We start from the raw sequence: 25,040 nt of genomic DNA, 5'->3' as shown, positions 1-25,040 counted from the left end.
AAGTACATAGAAAAAAACACCTAAATATCTAAGAACTTTAAAAACTGTATCCCAAATTACAGTTTTTACCCCAATTTCATGGTTCTTTGAACATTGATATGTAAAACTGTGGATTCATTTATTTTCGTGGATGAAAGGAAATTTCTATTTTCGTGGATATTTGATTTTGTGGTTTCACCGAAGTCTGCATGTAAGCCTATAAAAAATTTATAATTTGTTGAACATTAAAATTTGTATCAATGGTTCACTTTTAGGGAGCTACCATTTGATTTTTATGGGGGGGGGGCTAGGTGAAATTTGAAAAAAAAAGGCAGGACAGAAGTTTTGAGTAAAAAAAAAGGCAGGACAGAAGTTTTGAGTAAAAAAAAGGCAGGATGAGCATCTTGGCAAAAAAAAAAAAAGCAGGATGACAAATTATGTATAAAAAGTCAGGATAAACTAATAAAAAATAGGCAGGACCGAATACAGTGAAAAATAAAAAGGCAGGACCGAGATTACAACTAAAAAAAAAATGCAGGACACAATTTTTCATCCTAGCCTCCCCCCATAAAAATCAAATGGTAGCTCCCTTACCCACAAAATTCACAAAAAGTTGGTATCTCACAAATAATCATGATTCCACAGTAGTGTGAAATTAACATTCTCAGGTTAAAGTTTTTGTTAAGGTAGTTTTCCATGAAGTTGTGTGGTCATCTCAACTTCATACTAAGTACACATTTTCATAATGGTGTGAAATTTTTAAATTATAAGCCAAATTATTGTTTTGTTCCTGATTTCATGGTTATCTGAACATAAAAATGTGATAGTACTAGCAGGGCATTCTTATTTTTATTGAAATTTGATAGATTTAATCATGTTTCTCATTATAAAAAAATATCTAAAACAATTTGTTAACAGATAATAGTAATAAAACACACCATCATTGGATCATCACCACTACCTTCATTCCAATTAAATCCTCCTGGAGGACCATAGCCATTAAACAGGACACCAGTAAACAGATTAGCTGTTTCACCTGAGATAATTCAAAAATGTGTATTATCTAATTAACTCCTTTTCATCTGAGAAAAACAGCCAATGCAATGTAAGCTATGTTACTATTACTATTACTATCACAGTAATACAACTTCACATGTAAAAGGTGCACTGGATTCATGGTGATATTCTGGTTGTGTAAACTTCAATATATCAAATGCTAACATTACTTACTATGGTGTTACATGATGGCACATAGGTTGGTGAACAGACTGATGAAAGCTAAAATATTAAGGGTGATTTGTGATTCTGCTACAAAAACTATAGTTCTGTAAAACATTAGTCAACAATTATTGAATTTTTAAAAATCAACTTAGAATTTGAACTAATTCAATGAAAAATAAAAAGATTATCCAATTTTTTTTAGTCAAAAGGTAATTCCTCTAAAACTTGACTTTTTAGAATAGAAATAAAACCAATATTTTGATTTAGAAACAATGTGGCATAATGTCAACTTCTCATAATTTTCTTTACTCTAAAAAAGAGCATATTTCCATTTAAACTTAATCACCCATAAAACCAAAATTTAATCTATAACTTCTTATATCATGTCCATATCTTGTGAGAATGGAAACGGAATGTGCCCAGCATAATTTACAGCATAATTTACCAATATTAATTAAATTATAACAATTGGCCTATTACAAAAAACAAAAACAAAAAAAAACAATTAAAGTCTCTAACAAATGAACTCTGTTTTAGTTTCATCTACATACAAGAAAGATTTTATTACCTCTTATCAACCCCAAATATTGTGAAAGGATTGCTCATTAGAGAGTGCTTAAAGCATGTGCAGATTTTATTAGATCTTATATAATGTGAGATGGCCAGCAGCAATATATTTAAGGAAGTATATAAAACACTTAATGCACTGTTTAGACATAATATAAATAAAAATATTCCACATTCTTATCCAACTATTCAAAAAGAAAATTTATGAGGATGGTCAAATTCTTTAATCTAAACTGATTCATTTTGTTAATGAATATTTGTTTTCTATCAAAATGCCAAAATTGATGTGGGTAGTACATGGAAAGAGGATCTAGGAATATGTTTACTTTGACCTTTTAAATTTTGACTAAACTACATCAAATTCACCCACCATAATTGGGTCATCTCTACTTCCCATGTCCCAACTAAACCCAGCAGGGGGCTGATACAGATTATAATTAATACCAGTAAACAAGTTGGCAACTTCACCTGTAAAATAGCAAAACATCTTGATAATTTTTGTCAAACAAATTGTTCCAAAGTTTGGAGAATTGAACTATTGAAGTCTATCAATTGTGATGTAGTTTTGTCAGATGGATATGTGTATTGACTAGAGGTATCAAATGGATATGTGTATAGATTAGAGGTATCAGAGGATATGTGTATAGACTAGAGGTACCAGAGGATGTATGTATAGACTAGAGGTATCAGATGGATATGTGTATAGACTAGAGGTATCAGAGGATATGTGTATAGACCAGATGTACCAGAGGATATATGTATAGACTAGAGGTATCAGATGGATATGTGTAAAGACTTGAGGTATCAGAGGATATGTGTATAGACTAGAGTTATCAGATGGATATGGGTATAGACTATAGAGGTATCAGAGGATATGTGTATAGACTAGAGGTATCAGAGGATATGTGTATACACTAGAGGTATCAGAGGATATGTGTATACACTAGAGGTATCAGAGGATATGTGTATAGACTAGAGGTATCAGAGGATATGTGTATAGACTAGAGGTATTAAGACTATAGAGTGGCACATTTTCTCAAACGTAATAATTTCAACTAATTTCATGATTAAAATAAAATTTATCTTTATGTGAGATCGAAACTTATGGCAAGAAACACACAGAAAATAAAACACTTAAAAAAGTAATTTTCATTTTATTAATTACAAATTTCATTTATACAACAACAGCATAATTTACCTAAATTTTTTCAAAATATTAATTAAATCATAACAATAATTATAGTTCTTTGTATTACAATAATTAATCTTCCCTATTAGCCTTGTATATATTCATGCAAATCATATAAAATGTACTGTTAGCTGTAACTGTTATTAAAATGGTACTGTTAGCTGTAAGTATTACAAAATTGTACTGTTAGCTGTAAATGTTATAAAATGGTACGGTGAGCTGTAATTGTTCACATCTTTGTCAGTTAGTCTATAGGGATAGTTGTTTCATTGGCAATTATACCACTTATTATTATTATATACAGTAACATGCACAAGCTCAGATATTAATACGGCATATATTTTTACCAAAACAGTGTATAGTATGCTTTTTAGCACCCGATTTCATAACAAGAGTTTTTGTACTTTTATTTTCAAGGATTTCTTACCTTTTTTTTTATCTTCAAGCTGCCTCAGTACTGAATATTTTATAATCTATAACCACCTTAACTTATTCTCAAATTCTATAATAAGATAAGTCTCATAATGATTGTAAAGAAATACAAATACCTAAACTATTAGGACTCCCCTTCCAAACAAATTCCATGTTTGATTCATTCAATCTTTTGTTTTTATCCTGGTAGTCCAATCTTCCAAAAAACAGGGAATCATATCCTAGCTGAAAATTAAAATAATTAAATAGATCAGGGTACCTTGTTCATGAAAGCTGTAACAATAAGGCAATTGTAGCAGCTTTTAGACATTTAAATCAATTATATCATTTAAAAAAAAAAGGATAACTAAAAGAAAAAAGATTGAGAATTCATATCAAAATACAAGAGGCTCACAGGGGCTGGTATCAATGTACAACATTGATTCTTAGAGGCTCCAATGAGCTGGTATCTTCAAATAAGATTGATTCATAGAGGCCCCAAGGAACTGGAATCCATGTACAACATTGATTCATAGAGGCTCCAAGGAGCTGGTACATGTACATATGTACAACATTGATCCATAGAGGCTCCAAGGAACTGGTATCTATGTACAACATTGATTCATAGAGGCTCCGAGGAGCTGGTATATAATGTACAACATTGATTCATAGAGGCACCAAGGAGCTGGTATCTATGTACAACATTGATTCATAGAGGCTCCAAGGAACTGGTATCTATTGTACAACATTGATTCTTAGAGGCTCCAATGAGCTGGTATCTTCAAATAACATTGATTCATAGAGGCCCCAAGGAACTGGAATCCATGTACAACATTGATTCATAGAGGCTCCAAGGAGCTGGTGCATATGTACAACATTGATCCATAGAGGCTCCAAGGAACTGGTATCTATGTACAACATTGATTCATAGAGGCTCCGAGGAGCTGGTATATAATGTACAACATTGATTCATAGAGGCACCAAGGAGCTGGTATCTATGTACAACATTGATTCATAGAGGCTCCAAGGAGCTGGTATATAATGTAAACATTGATTCATAGATGCACCAAGGAGCTGGTATATATGTACAACATTGATTCATAGAGGCTCCAAGGAACTGGTATCTACGTACAACATTGATTCATAGAGGCTCCAAGGAGCTGGTACATATGTACAACATTGATTCATAGAGGCTCCAAGGAACTGGTATCTATGTACAACATTGATTCATAGAGGCTCCAAGGAGCTGGTATCTATGTACAACATTGATTCATAGAGGCTCCGAGGAGCTGGTATATAATGTACAACATTGATTCATACAGGCTCCAAGGAGCTGGTATATATGTGCAATATTGATTAATAGAGGCACCAAGGAGCTGGTATATATGTACAACATTGATTCATAGAGGCTCAAAGGAGCTGGTATTTATGTATAACATTGATTCATAGAGGCTCCAATGAGCTGGTATCTTTGTATAACATTTATTCATAGAGGCTCCAAGGAGCTGGTATATATGTACAACATTGATTAATAGAGGCACCAAGGAGCTGGTATATATGTACAACATTGATTCATAGAGGCTCCAAGGAGCTGGTATATATGTACAACATTGATTCAAAGAGGCTCCAAGGAGCTAGTATTTGTTTATAACATTGATTCATAGAGGCTCTAAGGAGCTGGTATATATGTACAACATTCATTCATAGAGGCTCCATGGAGCTGGTATCTTTGTATAACATTTATTCATAGAGGCTCCAAGGAGCTGGTATATATGTACAACATTGATTAATAGAGGCACCAAGGAGCTGGTATATATGTACAACATTGATTAATAGAGGCACTAAGGAGCTGGTATATATGTACAACATTGATTAATAGAGGCACCAAGGAGCTGGTATATATGTACAACATTGATTCATAGAGGCACCAAGGAGCTGGTATTTATGTACAACATTGATTCATAGAGGCTCCAAGGAGCTGGTATATATGTACAACATTGATTAATAGAGGCACCAAGGAGCTGGTACATATGTACAACATTGATTCATAGAGGCTCCAAGGAACTGGTATCTATGTACAACATTGATTCATAGAGGCTCCAAGGAGCTGGTATCTATGTACAACATTAATTCATAGATGCTCCAAGGAGCTGGTATATAATGTACAACATTGATTCATACAGGCTCCAAGGAGCTGGTATATTGATTAAAAGAGGCACCAAGGAGCTGGTATATATGTACAACATTGATCCATAGAGGCGCAAAGGAGCTGGTATTTATGCATAACATTGATTCATAGAGGCTCCAAGGAGCTGGTATCTATGTACAACATTAATTCATACAGGCTCCAAGGAACTGGTATATAATGTACAACATTGATTCATAGAGGCCCCAAGGAGCTGGTATATAATATACAACATTGATTCATACAGGCTCCAAGGAGCTGGTATATATGTGCAACATTGATTAAAAGAGGCACCAAGGAGCTGGTATATATGTACAACATTGATTCATAGAGGCTCAAAGGAGCTGGTATTTATGTATAACATTGATTCATAGAGGCTCCAAGGAGCTGGTATCTATGTACAACATTGATTCATAGAGGCTCCAAGGAACTGGTATCTATTGTACAACATTGATTCTTAGAGGCTCCAATGAGCTGGTATCTTCAAATAACATTGATTCATAGAGGCCCCAAGGAACTGGAATCCATGTACAACATTGATTCATAGAGGCTCCAAGGAGCTGGTGCATATGTACAACATTGATCCATAGAGGCTCCAAGGAACTGGTATCTATGTACAACATTGATTCATAGAGGCTCCGAGGAGCTGGTATATAATGTACAACATTGATTCATAGAGGCACCAAGGAGCTGGTATCTATGTACATTGATTCATAGAGGCTCCAAGGAGCTGGTATATAATGTAAACATTGATTCATAGATGCACCAAGGAGCTGGTATATATGTACAACATTGATTCATAGAGGCTCCAAGGAACTGGTATCTACGTACAACATTGATTCATAGAGGCTCCAAGGAGCTGGTACATATGTACAACATTGATTCATAGAGGCTCCAAGGAACTGGTATCTATGTACAACATTGATTCATAGAGGCTCCAAGGAGCTGGTATCTATGTACAACATTGATTCATAGAGGCTCCGAGGAGCTGGTATATAATGTACAACATTGATTCATACAGGCTCCAAGGAGCTGGTATATATGTGCAATATTGATTAATAGAGGCACCAAGGAGCTGGTATATATGTACAACATTGATTCATAGAGGCTCAAAGGAGCTGGTATTTATGTATAACATTGATTCATAGAGGCTCCAAGGAGCTGGTATCTATGTACAACATTGATTCATAGAGGCTCCAAGGAACTGGTATCTATGTACAACATTCATTCATAGAGGCTCCAAGGAGCTGGTATATGTGTACAACATTGATTCATAGAGGCTCCAAGGAACTGGTATCTATGTACAACATTGATTCATAGAGGCTCCAATGAGCTGGTATATATGTGCAACATTGATTGGTAGAGGCACCAAGGAGCTGGTATATATGTACAACATTGATTCATAGAGGCTCAAAGGAGCTGGTATTTATGTATAACATTGATTCATAGAGGCTCCAAGGAGCTGGTATCTTTGTATAACATTTATTCATAGAGGCTCCAAGGAGCAGTTATATGTACAACATTGATTAATAGAGGCACCAAGGAGCTGGTATATATGTACAACATTGATTCATAGAGGCTCCAAGGAGCTAGTATTTATTTATAACATTGATTCATAGAGGCTCAAAGGAGCTGGTATCTATGTACAACATTGATTCATAGAGGCTCCAAGGAACTGGTATCTATGTACAACATTCATTCATAGAGGCTCCAAGGAGCTGGTATATAATGTACAACATTGACCTATAGAGGCTCCAAGGAGCTGGTATCTATGCACAACATTGATTCATAGAGGCTCCAAGGAACTGGTAACTATGTACAACATTCTTTCATAGAGGCTCCAAGGAGCTGGTATCTATGTACAACATTGACCCATAGAGGCTCCAAGGAGCTGGTATCTATGTACAACATTGATTCATGGAGGTTCCAAGGAGCTGGTATATAATGTACAACATTGATTCATACAGGCTCTAAGGAGCTGGTATCTATGTACAACATTGATTCATAGAGGCTCCAAGGAACTGGTATCTATGTACAACATTCATTCATAGAGGCTCCAAGGAGCTGGTATATAATGTACAACATTGACCTATAGAGGCTCCAAGGAGCTGGTATCTATGTACAACATTGATTCATAGAGGCTCCAAGGAACTGGTAACTATGTACAACATTCTTTCATAGAGGCTCCAAGGAGCTGGTATCTATGTACAACATTGACCCATAGAGGCTCCAAGGAGCTGGTATCTATGTACAACATTGATTCATGGAGGTTCCAAGGAGCTGGTATCTATGTACAACATTGATTCGATCTAAGTATTAATGATACAATCATATGTTCTCATTTAGATGAGGAAAACTTAAGTTAGAGTGCGGAAACAAAAATGAAATGGACAGAAGGATGGATGGAAGAACAGTTCTGAAGAACAGTCAAGGGTAACACTTAATGCCCCCATTGACTACAGAAGGATGGATGGAAGAACAATCAAGGGTAACACTTACTGTCCCCATTGACTACAGAAGGATGGAAGGAAGAACAGTCAAGGGTAACACTTACTGCCCCCATTGATTACAGAAGGATGGAAGGAAGAACAGTCAAGGGTAACACTTAATGCCCACATTGACTACAGAAGGATGGATGGAAGAACAGTCAAGGGTAACACTTACTGACCCCATTGACTACAGTATGATGGATGGAAGAACAGTCAAGGGTAACACTTAATGCCTCCATTGACTACAGAAGGATGGATGGAAGAACAGTCCTGAAGAACAGTCAAGGGTAACACTTACTGACCCCATTGACTACAGAAGGATGGAAGGAAGAACAATCAAGGGTAACACTTAATGCCTCCATTGACTACAGAAGGATGGATGGAAGAAGAGTCAAGGGTAACAATTAATGCCCCCATTGACTACAGAAGGATGGAAGGAAGAACAGTCAAGGGTAACACTTACTGTCCCCATTGACTACAGAAGGATGGAAGGAAGAACAGTCAAGGGTAACACTTACTGCCCCCATTGATTACAGAAGGATGGAAGGAAGAACAGTCAAGGGTAACACTTAATGCCCCCATTGACTACAGAAGGATGGATGGAAGAAGAGTCAAGGGTAACACTTACTGCCCCCATTGACTACAGAAGCATGGAAGGAAGAACAGTCAAGGGTAACACTTACTGACCCCATTGACTACAGAAGGATGGGTGGAAGAACAGTCAAGGGTAACACTTAATGCCCCAATTGACTACAGAAACATGGAAAAAGAACAGTCAAGGGTAACACTTACTGACCCCATTGACTACAGAAGGATGGAAGGAAGAACAATCAAGGGTAACCCTCAATGCCTCCATTGACTACAGAAGGATGGATGGAAGAACAGTCAATGGTAACATTTAATGCCCCCATTGACTACAGAAGGATGGAAGGAAAAACAGTCAAGGGTAACACTTACTGCCCCCACTGACTACAGAAGGATGGAAGGAGGAACAGTCAAGGGTAACACTTAATGCCCCCATTGACTACAGAAGGATGGATGAAAGAAGAGTCAAAGGTAACACTAAATGCCCCCATTGACTACAGAAGCATGGAAAAAGAACAGTCAAGGGTAACACTTACTGACCCCATTGACTACAGAAGGATGGGTGGAAGAACAGTCAAGGGTAACACTTACTGACCCCATTGACTACAGAAGCATGGAATGAAGAACAGTCAAGGGTAACACTTAATGCCCCCATTGACTACAGAAGGATGGATGGAAGAACAGTCAAGGGTAACACTTAATGCCCCCATTGACTACAGAAGGATGGATGGAAGAACAGTCAAGGGTAACACTTAATGCCCCCATTGACTACAGAAGGATGGAAGAAAGAAGAGTCAAGGGTAACACTTACTGACCCCATTGACTACAGAAGGATGGAAGGAAGAACAGTTGAGGGTAACTCTTACTGACCCCATTGACTACAGAAGGATGGAAGGAAGAAGAGTCAAGGGTAACACTTAATGCCCCCATTGACTACAGAAGGATGGAAGGAAGAAGAGTCAAGGGTAACACTTACTGACCCCATTGACTACAGAAGGATGGAAGGAAGAACAGTCAAGGGTAACTCTTACTGCCCCCATTGACTACAGAAGGATGGATGGAAGAACAGTCAAGGGTAACACTTAATGCCCCCATTGACTACAGAAGGATGGAAGGAAGAAGAGTCAAGGGTAACACTTACTGACCCCATTGACTACAGAAGGATGGAAGGAAGAACAGTTAAGGGTAACTCTTACTGCCCCCATTGACTACAGAAGGATGGATGGAAAAACTGTGAAGGGTAACACATAATGCCCCCATTGACTACAGACGGATAGATGGAAGAACAGTCAAGGGTAACACTTAATGCCCCCATTGACTACAGAAGGATGGATGGAAGAACAGTCCTGAAGAACAGTCAAGGGTAACACTTAATGCCCCCATTGACTACAGAAGGATGGAAGGAAGAACAGTCAAGGGTAACACTTAATGCCCCCATTGACTACAGAAGGATGGATGGAAGAACAGTCAAGGGTAACACTTACTGTCCCCACTGACTACAGAAGCATGGAAGGAAGAACAGTCAAGGGTAACACTTAATGCCCCCATTGACTACAGAAGGATGGATGGAAGAACAATCAAAGGTAACACTTACTGACCTCATTGACTACAGAAGGACGAATGGAAGAACAATCAAGGGTAACACTTACTGCCCGCATTGACTACAGAAGGATGGAAGGAAGAACAGTCAAGGGTAACACTTAATGCCCCCATTGACTACAGCGGGGGCATGAAGATGTTTGCACCAAGTAAAAGTATGATCTAAAATCCTCTGATCTCCTCATATATTGGAAACTGTAATACATACCACAAACATGACTATATAATTGCAAATAAAAGAAGAATCTATCTGAGGACATGAATGCCCCAGTTCAAGCTTTCCAATTGTCAAGTTAAAAAGTGGCATTTCTGTGAAATGGTAAATGATGAACTGCCCAAATTCAAACTCTGTTTGCGAGTGTTGGTTCTTAGCATTGTGTATGAGTTTCATCAAATTTGGATGAGGAAAATTTAAGTTAGAGTGTGCAAACGAAAATGGGATGGATGGAAAGACATACAAACAGAAGGACAGTCAAACGCAACACTTAATGCCCCCGTTGTTTATGGCAAGGGCATAGGCAGTGGAAGAAAAATGTTTGTATCGTGTAAAAGTATGATTTAAAATTCTCTGATCTCATATCTTGGAAACTGCAAAAATTGCAAAGCAAAGAAGAATGTGTCTGAGGACATGAATGCCCCCCGCTCAAGCTTTGCAATTTTCAAGTTAAAAAGGGGCATAACTGTAGAATGGTAAATGATGAATGGCCCAAATTCGAACTCTGTCCGAGAACTTTGGTTCTTATCATTGTGTATGAGTTTCATCAAATTTAGATGAGGCAAACTTAAGTAAGAGCGCAAAAATAAACAAACTTGCAATTTTCTAAGTTATAAAGGAGCATAACTCTAGAACGGTAAGTGACTCACTGCCCAAATTCAAACTCTATCTGCAAGTTTCCGTTTTTAGCATTGTGAATGAGTTTCATCAAATTTGGACGAGGAAAACTCAAGTTAGACTGCAGAAACGAAAATGGGAAAGAAGAAAAGACAGACGAAGGACGGAAGGACAGGTGATCAAGGGTAACACTTTATGTCCATGTTGCATGAAGCAGTGGGATAGGCAGGGGCATAAAAATGTTTGCACCATGTAAAAATACAATTTAAAATCCTCTGATCTCCTCATATCTTGGAAACTGTAATACATGTACGTACCTCAAACATGAATAATATACTGTAAATTCAGAAATTATTGCAGTTTTTGAAGAATGGAGAAAAATGCGAGATTAATAATGGCGATTTCAGGAAAATGTGCATGAAGATATATGGATCAGATATCAGAATGTGAGTTCTTATTACTGCTATGCTCACCCAGTTGCAGTATTCGCATTAATAAAAATCTCACAATAATTCATGAATTTACAGCAATTGCAAATAAAAAAAGAACGTGTCCTAGGACATGAATGCCCCTGCTCAAGCATTGCAATTATCCAAGTTAAAAAGGGGCATAATTGTAGAATGGTGAATGACTCACTGCCAAAATTCATACCTTGTCTGCTTGTTGTGGTTTTGAGCATAGTGTATGAGTTTCATAAAATTCTGATGATGCAAACTTAAGTTAGAGATTGGACACGAAAAAATTTGCAATTTCCAAAAAGTTATAAAGGGACTTAACTGAAGAACAGTTATTACCTCCCTGTCCAAATTCAAACTCTGTCTGCGAGTTTTGGTTCTAAGCATTGTGTATGAGTTTCATCAAATTTGAATATGCAAACTTAAGTTAGAGTGCAGAAACAAATTTGAAATTTTCCAAGTTATAAAGGAGCATATATAATAGTAAGTGACTCACTGCCCAAATTTTAACTCTGTCTGCAGATTCCAGTTCTTATCATTGTGTATGAGTTTCATCAAATTTGGGTTAGGAAAACTTAAGTAAGAGTGTGAAAATGAGAATAAGATGGACGGAAAGAAGAACGACAGAAGGATGGTCAAGGGTAACACTTAATGCCCCCGTTGCCTACAGCAGGGGCATAGGCAGGGGCATAGGCAGGGGCATAAAAAAGTTTGTAACCATTAATTTAATTCTCAATTGAATTGTTTCATATTTTTCAAGTCGGGGGCCTTTTAAAGCCGACTATAGGGTATGGTTTTTTCTCATTGTTGAAGTTCGTACGGTTGCCTATAATTACTTACATCTACCTCATTTGAACTTTGGTGGATAGTTGTCTCATTGGCAATCATACCACATCTTCTTTTTTTTATAATTTAATTGCAAATAAAGGAAGAATGTGTCTGAGGACATGAATGCCCTTGCTCAAGCTTTGCAATTTTCCAAATTATAAAGGGGCATAACTGTAGAACGGTAAATGATGAACTGCCCAAATTGGAACTCTGTCTGTGAGTTTTGGTTCTTAGCATTGTGTATGAGTTTCCTAAACTTTAGATTGGAAAAACTTAAGTTAGAGTGCAGAAACATTAATGGGAAAGAAGGAAGGATAGATGGACAGATAGATGGACATCCAAGGATAAGGATTAATGCCCCCGTTGCCTAAGGTGGGGACATAAGGAAAAGGCATAAAAATGTTTGTACCATGTAACAGTATAATTCAAAATCCTCTGATCTCATATCTTGGAAACTGTAATACATACCACAAACCTGACTAATATTATTGCAACAGTAAGTGATGCACTGCCCAAATTCGAACTCTGTCTGTGATTTTGGGTTCTTAGCATTATGTATGAGTTTCATAAAATTCTGATGAGACAAACTGCAGTGAGAGTTTGGAAACGAAAATGGGGCGTGACGGAAGGACAGACAGAAAGATGGACGGTCAAGGGTAACACTTAAAGCACTTTGCCTACGGCAGGGGCATAAAAATACAAACAGGGATTTAATGATGAATTTAACAAGAATTAATTGTCATATTGTATGTGTCTTCACAAATCTACAGAATTTGGGGTTGGGTGTGGATATAAATAAACTTTTACCTGCGCAAACAATGAGGCTTGTTCTCTGGAATGTCCGAATGGATCCACTTGCCATGCTGTGCGTGGTCTGCCACATTCACCAAAATTTTCTGACAAAAACCTCAACCCAAGAGTATGCTGGTCTATTATGGCATTATAATGTGTTGATGCCTCATCATTCATACACCAACCTCCCAATATAAACTCCAGACGTCCTGTCAAACAAAAGACTTATATTAGGTAATCTCTTCATACAACAACCTCCCAATATAAACTCCAGACATCCTGTCAATCAAAAGATTAGGTTATATCTTCATAACCATCCTCTAAATATAAACTCCAGGCGTCCTGTCAAACAAAAGACTTATATTAGGTTATATCTTCATATAATAACCTCCCAGTATAACTTTAGTAACTGCTGTAATAATAGTCTGTTTTCAGTGGGTTGCCAGATTGTCTGAGGGAAATATTGACTTAAGGTGGTACCTAACACTACAGGGAGATAACTCTGTAAAAATCAGCTAAACGTTTTAATTACGTTGTATTGTTAAGGAAATATTAAGCTTCTCAATGATCAAAATTAGTGTTTGTCAAACTGCTATATAACCAATGAAATTTTTCTGATAAAGTGGTTGGTTCAAATTTTTTGAAATTTTTATATTTTTGTCAAAGGGTCAAAGTAAACATTTTGTCAAAATTTTATGAAAATTAAACGAGCCAAATTAATATTAGTCAAGGTGTTGGGTACCACCTTAACTTTATCACTATCACAAAATAAACTGATATAATCTATTTGCAATATGCATCATTTATAACGAAATTATCTACAGCTTCTTCTAATATTTTTTAAACAAGTTTTTTTTTTTCTGTACTGACCAAATAAAATTGATATTTGTTCAACAGTAGTCTATTACTGACATAAATTTGTATTTATCATCTGTTGCTCTGACAAAGTGTGTCATTATTCAGTATTGGTACATAAAATTGAGAATGGAAACGGGGATTGTGTCAAAGAGGCAACAACCCATCCAAAGAGCAGAAAACAGCCGAAGGCCACCAATGGGTCTTTAACACAGCGAGAAAATCCTGCACCTGGAGGCGGGCTTCAGCTGGCAACTTATAAAAAATGTATACTAGTACAGCGAAAATGGACGTCACACTAAACTTCGAAACATATAAATGAACCAAAATTAAAAAAACATGTATTTTCATCACTTGGAGTTTTTTTTTTGTACAACCAAATCAATCAACAAATGATCAGTTTTTCCAAGGAGAAATTTTAAGTTGGCATGGAATGAACTCCGCAGAGAACAATAGTTATTGTATTTATTGAGACAGCTCAACTTACAAAAAGATTAAATGGACAGGTAAACACCAAAGATTTTGAGGAAAGGTTTCATTTCTTATGCAATAACAACACCATTCTGATCAGACATGTCATAACAACACCATTCTGATCAGACTTGTCATAACACCACCATTCTGATCACACTTGTCATAACAACACCATTCTGAACAGACATGTCATAACAACACCATTCTGATCAGACATGTCATAACAACACCATTCTGATCAGACTTGTCATAACAACACCATTCTGATCAGACATGTCATAACAACACCATTCTGATCAGACTTGTCATAACAACACCATTCTGATCAGACTTGTCACAACAACACCAATCTGATCAGACATGTCACAGAAACACCATTCTGATCAGACTTGTCACAGAAATGCCATTCTGATCAGAATCGTCATAACACCACCATTCTGATCAGACATGTCACAGAAACACCATTCTGGTCAGACTTGTCATAACACCACCATTCTGATCAGACATGTCACAGAAACACCATTCTGATCAGACTTGTCACAGAAACACCATTCTGATCAGACTTGTCATAACACCACCATTCTGATCAGACATGTCACAGAAACACCATTCTGATCAGACTTGTCATAACACCACCATTCTGATCAGACTTGTCATAATAACACCATTCTGATCAGACATGTCATAACAACACCATTCTGATCAGACTTGTCATAACAACACCATTCTGATCAGACTTGTCACAACACCATTCTGATCAGACATGTCACAGAAAACACATGGAAACTTGAGTGACATTCAGTTGGATCTGTTTAAATATTTTAATATAAAAAAAATTATATTTTTTTATTGCCTTTTGTATAAATACATAAAATTTACCCATTATTTCCAGATGTTTAACAACATAATTCCAATGGAATATTAGAACACGATTTGTCAAAAAGTCCCTCATTATGACCCTCTCACAATCTGTATAACGATCACATATCAAATCCTGGCCTTACAGTCTTAAACATTTTGAGTACAATTATTGAACTCACTGAGAAATCAACAAATCAAAACACAGGATTTTGAGTTTTTAAGCAGAAATGTTGTACTCCAAGTAATGATTAAAGTTTTATGACCGAAAGGCCTGATGTCTTCATGATTTTTACTCCCACAGAACAATAGCCCAACCCTGTTTTACTTCTATGCTACCCAAATATATACAGACCTTGATTTACCAGCATCCTAACTTGGTCTCTCATGGCTTCATCCTGTTCTCTCCACCATCGAGCAAAAAATGCAATCTCTACATAAATAAACCTCTTACTGGGATCCTTTAGTAATTCTTGTACAACAGAATCTATGATGTATTGTACTCCAGCATTCTGTATATCATTACGATCTGTAAACAAATACAAGGATAAAATGATGGATCCCTAAGTTGCTAGGATCCTTTAGTAATTCTTGAACTATAGAATCTATTATGTATTGTATACCAGAATTCTGTAATACATATATCATTACTATCTGTAAAACAAAAAAAGGGGGGGGGGGCAAAATTCTCAATTATATTTTGTTTGCACTACTATAGTTTTTTTTTTATGAACAATCTCTGATCAAAACATGACATATAGGTAAGTATATTGTTATATGAGTAAAAATTCACCCAAATGAATTAGAACTGGTAAGCACACTAAACAGAAAAAGTCTCATGTTTCTAAGTATTCATTTTAATAACCATACTAAGGTAATTTTCTTTGTATAAACATATGGTACTACCAGTCCAGTTTGAGCTTGAATTCAGAAAAAAAAGTGTTAATATTGATAGGAGAAAAGCTTTATATGTTTTCCTTTGCTAGAAATAGACCATAGAAAAGAATGAATTTAAAGTCATGTATGAGGGGCCTGATGGGTTATATTCGTTCTTCGTGATCGGCGCATTTTCGCTATCATGATCCGTTTTTCTACAGATTTTTTTTTTTTATATTTTCGTGATCCGTGATCATGGAAATTTATTTTCTGTGAATCGTGATTGACAAAAAAATCAACTCGTGAATCGTGATGAGACCCCCCTCCCCATATGCATATATACTTCATATTATGAGAGACACTATAATACAATTGTAGTATATGTCTCTGATATCATGATACATGATCATGAATTGGCTTCTTCATATGAACCGGAAACTTCAAAACTAAGTGAGGAAATCGATGACGATACAAGTCTTTTTTTCCGAAACTGCGAGAGAACGCTCGGATCGTAAATAAATAAATATTGATAAATTATAAGTTTTTTTTAGAATCGGCAAGGTTTACAAAACAAAGACATAACACTAATGCCTTAGTTTCTCAAGAAAATCCATGTTAGGAATATTATGGATTTATCTTGAGTTATAGAAATCTCAGATTTACCCGGCGAATTCATGCATATCCATGTCCTGGAAACCATGACATGTGTTATACATTTTTTTTAACCAATGCTCAGTAAGTCCAGTCTAATAAGTTGTTTCTTGCATATTTACCTCCGTAGTAATACTGGTCTACTGTTTTCAACCAACCGACATCATCATGCGTATGGGGTACCAGATGAACATTCAGCATGTCTTCTTTGATAGGATTGCAGCTCTTGAAAAGGAAAATAAACCATATTGTCTTTTTATTATTGTGCCATTGAGATGCGGTCTTGTTGACACAGTTGAGTACCTCTAAATGATACATTTTTTTGTGTGACTTTAGTGACATATTATGTCTTTGGTGACATGCACAACTTGTGTAACATAATGCACAGTTTGAACTTTAAAATATTATAACTATTAAAAGTAACTCAAGTTTTATATACGATTTTTTTTCATTTTAAATGGGTGCCGTTATCTTATTTTTAGGTCAGTTACATAGTCTGCAACACGATACCATAATGCTCCACTACTAATTGAAAGAAAGAAAAATGATATCTGATGATTTGCTGGATGCTTTTGGCAACTGTTTACTAATAACTCGATGATGCAAAACCATCTGAACACTGAAACATGCGACACAGGCAAGTCTTACAGTGAAGTCCCAGTTATAAAACTAACATTCAAGATCAACTAGAGCTAATGTCACAACAGGATTGTATCAAAATTCTAACAGTTCTCAATGTCATGCTTTTCTTAAACGTCTTATGGCGTCTTTACACTTGGGTCATTGGAGGTTAAGGTATACTAATTGATATTTAAGTATATGTATGAGCTGACATTAGGCTTTGATCTAGTTATACTCTTAGTTCGTAATTTGTGTTTTTGTCAGTTCATTGAGGGTGTGAATGATTCAAAAAGAGGGGGTGCTTCATTTCTGTATATTTTTTTTCTTTCAATTTTTAGACAATTTATCTGTATTTTTTATTGTTTCTTCCATTGTTTTCTATTTTTTATATTTTTGCACTCAATTATTATCTATTGTTTATATATTAATACTCTGTTATTCTCTATTGTTTATATTTTAACACACTGTTCTCTATTCTGTATATGTTAACACTCTGTTATTCTCTATTCTGTATATGTTAGCACTCTGTTATTCTCTATTCTGTATATGTTAACACTCCGTTATTCTCTATTCTTTATATTTTAACACTCTGTTATTCTCTATTCTGTATATGTTAACACTCTGTTATTCTCTATTGTTTATATTTCAACACTCTGTTATTCTCTATTCTTTATATTTTAACACTCTGTTATTCTCTATTGTTTATATTTTAACACTCTGTTATTCTCTATTCTTTATATTTTAACACTCTATTACTCACTATTCATTATTTTGTTTGTCCAATTTTCTCTTTTCTTTATTTTGTTTGTCCATTTTTCTCTTTTCTTTATTTTTTGCCTAATATTCTCTATTCTGTTAACCCCATCTAGAACCTCATTATAAGGACCCTTTATATAAATATGTAACATAAAATAACGTCCTCCATAAAATGTTGTCCGTTGGACAAAATTTCATATAAAATATATGAAAATTATGAAATAGTGTCCTTGTCCATGAAATTTTGTCACCTCCTTCTGGACAATGTTTCACTGTGAAATACTCTCCATGACAATATTTTACTGTGAAATGCTGTCCATGAAAATATTTCTTAATCTAATTATGTCTTCCCTGAGAAATTCTCTGCCATGAAATTCGCTGTGAAATGCTGTCCATGAAAATATTTCTTAATCTAATTATGTCTTCCCTGAGAAATCCTCTGCCATGAAATTCACTGTGAGCGTTTCTTGAATTTCATTCAAATATTTTTTCATTTAATGTAAAGTATGTGTATAACCATAAATTACTGCATAATTTAACTATGCAGGTTTGTTTGTTATTAACAATAAAATAAAACACATTATGATTTCATTATCAAAAATATCAAATGTCTAATAACCTCCATTTCATGAGACAAAATTGCATGACCACCCATCTACGAAATATTGTCTCAATATACACAATATGTAACCTTGGATAGCCTCCCTTTAACTAAACGAAATTTCATACTGTTCATCTATGAAATATTGTCTGTATATGGACAACATTTCATATGGAAATTTGTCCTTCTCTGGAGTCTGGACATCATTTCATAGATAGGAACAAAATTTCATGAAACAAAGTCATAAAATATTGTCTTGGGGGACAATATTTCATAGGACAATATTTTGCTTTACAAATACTCAAATCAGACTTACGGTATAGCCACATTCTTGTTGTGAAGGGCGTGCCTGTGTCCCCAGACAGAACACCAGTAGTAACCCCAATGTGTAGACATCCATCTTTGTGACAGAAATGTCGATCATATGATGAATAGATAATGATATTTATAAAGAAAATGATAAAACTCTACTTTGTTTGTTATCCGTAATCAGGTACATTAACACTAAAGCAGATTATAAAACCAGAATTTTGTGATGGATTACAGTAGACTACCTTTGAATATATAGCAAAATATTTAATATGATTTATCTTCAAGTAATAAATGCCTTTAGATATATTGCTGCAATGAAATTGGAATGAACAAAATGAACCGGTCTTATCGGAAGTGGCCCTTAATAAGCTGTAAAATTACTCGACGCAATTATCATGGTTTGATGAAGCGCAAAAACCAGCTAAGTTTTACAAGTTATTTTATCTGAGCTGTCCCAAGTTTGGAACCTGTGATAAAGTGGTAGTCGTTGGTTGGTATTTGTCATATTTGTTTTTAATTTCTTGTCTTATCATTAATCAGGCCGTTGCTTTTCTCGTTTTCAATTGTTTCGCACTCATTCATACTAGGGCAACTGAACCGATAGATTGCAGACATATTGAAGATATACACCTGCTATATTGATTTAGCCTTGGGAAATTTGTTAAAAGTTATTTCGTAGCAGAATGTTCAAAAGCCGGTACAAATTATGTGAAATTAATTCCTCCTACATTTGTAACCCAGATCATTGAAACTTCATATTGAAGCTGTGGACCTGCTATTCCAGAACTGTTTGAGACCCTACACCCATTTTTTCTGACTTCGGGAACTTAGTCTTTTTTCAGGAATATTTTCAAAAGAAGGTACAGATTTTGTGTAATCAACTCCTCCTGCAGTTTACTATTGAAGTTTATATACTTGTATGATTTGTACAGGATGATAGTTTTATGGATATGGTATCTGACTTGTATTTTAACTATTCTAGGAATGATGTGACAAGGAATAACAGTTTGTGACAAAAAAGGTTCATAACTTGAGTTATGAACATGAACATGTGTGACAAAAAAGGTTCATAACTTGAGTCATGAAGTTGTGGCAGGGATAAACTAGGCTTTTGACATCCTTCACCTTTAATCCCAATCAGTGACAAATAAAATAAGCAAATACGATTAAAATTAGTACAAAAAAGGATCTTTACTTTAAAATATGATAGATAACAACAACACAAATACAAGCAAAAAAAATAAGAAACCATGGAAACAGTACGTATCGAAGCATACTAAAGTTACGAACGCACTGTAATATCGGCCGCTGCACATCGAGGTAAATTTCATATCATGGAAAGTGACTTGTATTTCCTGTAATGTGTATCACGATTTGTCAAGGGATGGCAAGTAGTCGCAGATATCCTCTATTAACTTTGTAGCTGATTAGATGTCAAGGGATGGTAGTTAGTAGCAGATATCCTCTATTGACTTAGTAGCTGATTAGATGTCAAGGGATGGCAATTAGTAGCAGATATCCTCTATTGACTGTGTAGCTATTAGATGTCAAGGGATGGCAGTTAGTAGCATATATCCTCTATTGACTTTGTAGCTGATTAGATGTTCTATTATATCAGTCATTATGTATCAAAAAAATAATTGTTTTTGTCAGATTACTTACAAAACATGGAGAGTGACACCAATTTGAGGGGATATAGATATTGTTATTGATAAAGCGCTAATTTTCAACATTATATCGAATGGCTAAGTAGATTACTTCAAAAACAACTTGTCCAAAAACAGATTGAAAAAAATATACTTATATGCATCTATGTAATAGAGTAGAAGTTCTTCCATGGTAATACACTGGACGTTAAGCAACCAACAATCAATCAATCCATGGTAATACATACATAATCATTAATGATGATTACAATTCTTAAACATGCAAAGTAAACCTACATCATAATTACAGGTAATTCATTTTGTAAAGGTAAGTTATTGTTTTAGTGATTCAAAAATATGATATTGATGATCATATCACTTATATTTACAATTTAGATCGTTTTTTGTTGTTGTTGTTGTTGTTGTTGTTGTTATAAAGTGAATATTCTAATTCCATCTATACCTTGTTCACACTATGAAAGCTGATCCGGATCGAACCCAGGTAGTTAACGCGAATTAATAACCCCGGTGCACTCTAGTTAAACATCAACCGACTTTTGGATTTTCTTATTTAACGAAAAACCGAACTCCAAGGTAAATAAAAAAAAGGGAAATCCATAAAAACTGACAAAATTAAACGTTATCGATCCAAATGAAAAACAACTGTCATTTTCCTGACTTGGTACAGGTATTTCCCGAAGAAAATTATTTGTTAAACCTGGTTTTATAACTAGCTAAACCTCCTAAAAATAGTATGCGCCAAATTTGTTACTCGTATCTACCCGTTGTATACACCACAGAACTTTGCATCATTTCAAAATCTGATATTTTTTTCCGCATTCCTGATCGGTCCGTAGGGAACCCGTGTCATCAACCAGGATGGAATTAATCTCCTGTTTTGTTCTCTCCAAACATAGCTAGTTTTTTTTTTGTCTTCTCTGCGTTCCACGTAAGACCCGCATTTTTTGGTTTACCACTGATTCTTGTGTTTCGTCCCCTTGATCTGAATGGTAAGAATTATTTAAGATATAAGGCAGCGCGACTTTGGAATACACTGACAAATGAGGCCAGAAATATAGCATCATTTGACCATTTTAAAATTTACATTTTTAGAAGGTATGGTAGACATTATTGCTTCTGCAGTTCCTGTAAATACTTATCTCTGCTGTCTCACGGCTAAATTATTGTTCTGCTTTCTTTAATTTCTGCTTTACATTTTGCTACCTGTTTAACATTATATGCTTATTGGCGAAATGCCTTTCTATATGCTTATAACAGTGTTTTCTGCTTGTTGTGAATTTTAAAATTTGCTATAACCTCATTGCTCTGTTCTAAATTATGATTTATGTGCCTATATGCCATTTAAGAAGTGCTTTTTACCCATGGTTGGTTTTATTTCAATCTGATGCTTATGTGTGCTAATCTTGTGTGATAATTAAAGGTGCTAACATTTTTAAACATATGTGTTCTATACTAGCATAAGTTGAAACCTTGTTTTATTGTGATGTTTTTTTTATATATGTTATTGTGGGAGCTATCTTAACCTCATGTTTATTGTTGATTGCACATATGTGCCGGCTCTAACTAATCAAAGCATCGTCGATTTTGTGATCCAGCCATATTCATAACTAGTCTGATATTCTTTCTGACCATACTTTTTTCAACACTTTTTTCTCTTTTCATTTCCAATCTTAGTGTTAAATTTCTATGGTATTGCCCACATGTAGGGAATTTCGCAATATTGATGCAAATAATAATATATAGACTCTGTCAGATTTTTTTTTTATAAATATTTGCAATTTAATGGTATTGACAAGAATGGAAAGGGAAATCGTCAAACAAGTAATATATTTTTGTATATGCCATTAATTATAACTGGCTTAATCATTTCCAGAAAGAGGTCTTGGAAATGCACTTTCTCAACGACAAAAATGAAAAACAATAATAACTAATTTTTATCTAAATTGGTGTTCATTCTTCATTAAGAAAAAATACATTTCCTGTATTCAAATTTAAATGTACAAATACCTAATGCTGAGATATTTCCAATTACTGTTAAATAGCAATATAATGGGATATAAATGTGGAACAAACAAATAAATTTTATTGCAGAAAATGCTCAGGTTAGAGTTAAGCAATTTTGTTTATTGTTTCAACCAAATTTCTGATAATTGTAACTAATTAATTAGATCTTGATTATTGACTTATGTCAGATGATAATGACACTGATTTTACAAGTGAAATAACATTTGCTTGCATTTTTTATACATATTTTTACATTTTTTGTCTTTTCTTTGAAAAAATCACGTCTGATTAATCATTCAGCTAGCTAGCAAAATTAACAGAATATTTCAATGTAGTGTAGCTAAATAATAATACATTTGTAGGTATACTATTGAGGTCAAGAATGTGTGTATTCAGTTAAGTGTGTAATAAATTGTGCCTATTTAATTATGTAACAGGTCATGAGATATTAAATGTGGTGAATTAAGACTGGAGTTGATTCCAATTAATACTTACACCTTTGAGTTTAATTATTTAAAAATCATGACAGTTTATAATCATACTGACACTTACTTGCCTATGGAAAGAATTGGAGTAAAACCATTTCAAAAAAGTGTGGGAATCAACTTAAATATATTAACACACATGTTGACCTAAATTTCATAGAACAAAAACTTACACAAACATAAGATAATAATATAATACTTTCAAAATTGTTATTAACTGATTCAATTGACGTGAAAATACTTTTTCAATTTATTTCATAAATAGTAAATCATTATAAATTTTGATTTACAAAGGAACTATATGCAAGTGTATATCTAAAATAAAAGGGTTGTTCGACCAATCTTTTCTTAATTTAAGGGCAAATAACATGTCAAAAGTTGGCAGTTGATGATTAAAATGGTGTAAACAGTTTCTGCAAGTCATAAAAACACATAATTAGTTTCATGACATGTCTTCAACTTAGTATTCTGCACCATCTCCAAAAACAGAGTGATCGCATAGATCCAGCATGGCTGAATAAAAAAATTACTTACTTAATTTCTAGCTTCTGTAATTACGAATGAAGTAGGCAAACAACTTAACACTAACTCCCGTGTTACGTCCATATATAGAAGGCGAGGCAATTAAACCGAGTTCACGTTCACCCCACATGAACTCCATGTTACGTCCATATATAGAAGGCAATTAAACCGAGTTCACGTTCACCTCACACTAACTCAATATGTTACGTCCATATATAGAAGGCGAGGCAATTAAACCGAGTTCACGTTCACCCCACACTAACTCCATGTTACGTCCATATATAGAAGGCAATTAAACAGAGTTCACGTTCACCCCACACTAACTCCATGTTACATCCATATATAGAAGGCAATTAAACAGAGTTCACGTTCACCCCACACTTACTCCATATTACGTCTTTTTATAGAAGGCAATTAAACCGAGTTCACGTTCATCCCCCACTAACTCCATGTTACGTCCATATATAGAAGGCAATTAAACCGAGTTCACGTTCACCCCACACTAACTCCATGTTACGTCCATATATAGAAGGCAATTAAACCGAGTTCACGTTCACCCCACACTAACTCCATGTTACGTCCATATATAGAAGGCGAGGCAATTAAACCGAGTTCACATTCACCCCACACTAACTCTATGTTAAGTCCATATACAGAAGGCGAGGCAATTAAACCGAGTTAACCCCACATTAACTACTACTAAAATGAGAGGTAAATATTACCCGGGTTCACCCCCGTTAAGACGTTCACGGTACATAGATGTAATCCGGATTAACTCATTCGGATCAAACCTGGATTAAAACAGCGGCCGATATCCATTTGCGCCAAAAAAAATTCATTTGCGCCACAACTTAATTGCGCCAATACTTCGTTTGCGCCACTATATTTTGAAAACTGTAGGATTCATTTGCGCCAATAAAACAAGCATATAACTGCGCCAATGTTATAGATTTGTTTACTTTTACTTTGTTTCTGTGTGCTTGATTCATGTAATGTGATCTCATTCCTCAATCAAAATGACTGTGCACGAGTCATCTGTAAATAGGGTTTTGATATAATTTCTGTATCCAGGTAGTTTCTGGGTAATATCAGTCCTTCCAGCGATGGCATTTTGAGTAAATCTGTCATTCCAGTGACTGTTTGTGAGAGAATGCAAGTCTCTATGTACATGATATCTCTGATATGATGTCTGTCATTTTTGTGACAACTAACAGGCTCTGAGATAA

The 25,040-nt window shown here is 35.1% G+C and overlaps 1 protein-coding gene across 1 annotated transcript in view; it reads right to left on the bottom strand.

The window, feature by feature from the left end:
- LOC127733777 (lysosomal alpha-mannosidase-like) overlaps positions 1-17,588 on the bottom strand; it is a 44,523-nt gene extending 26,935 nt beyond the window's left edge. Inside the window, exons 1-6 of the mRNA XM_052243091.1 lie at positions 17,574-17,588; positions 16,969-17,071; positions 15,675-15,848; positions 13,148-13,341; positions 3,505-3,613; positions 918-1,015 (exon numbers count right to left, since the gene is read on the bottom strand). Coding sequence (XP_052099051.1) covers positions 918-1,015; positions 3,505-3,613; positions 13,148-13,341; positions 15,675-15,848; positions 16,969-17,071; positions 17,574-17,588 — 693 coding nt within the window. The remainder of the gene's footprint in view (positions 1-917; positions 1,016-3,504; positions 3,614-13,147; positions 13,342-15,674; positions 15,849-16,968; positions 17,072-17,573) is intronic.
- Between the last annotated feature and the right edge of the window lie 7,452 nt (positions 17,589-25,040).

The sequence above is a fragment of the Mytilus californianus genome, unplaced genomic scaffold (assembly GCF_021869535.1).
Source record: "Mytilus californianus isolate M0D057914Y unplaced genomic scaffold, xbMytCali1.0.p SCAF_3, whole genome shotgun sequence".
Classification (NCBI taxonomy): domain Eukaryota; kingdom Metazoa; phylum Mollusca; class Bivalvia; order Mytilida; family Mytilidae; genus Mytilus; species Mytilus californianus.
The sequence above is the reverse complement of the archived record's forward strand: the minus strand, read 5'-3'. Positions and strand labels throughout refer to the sequence as shown.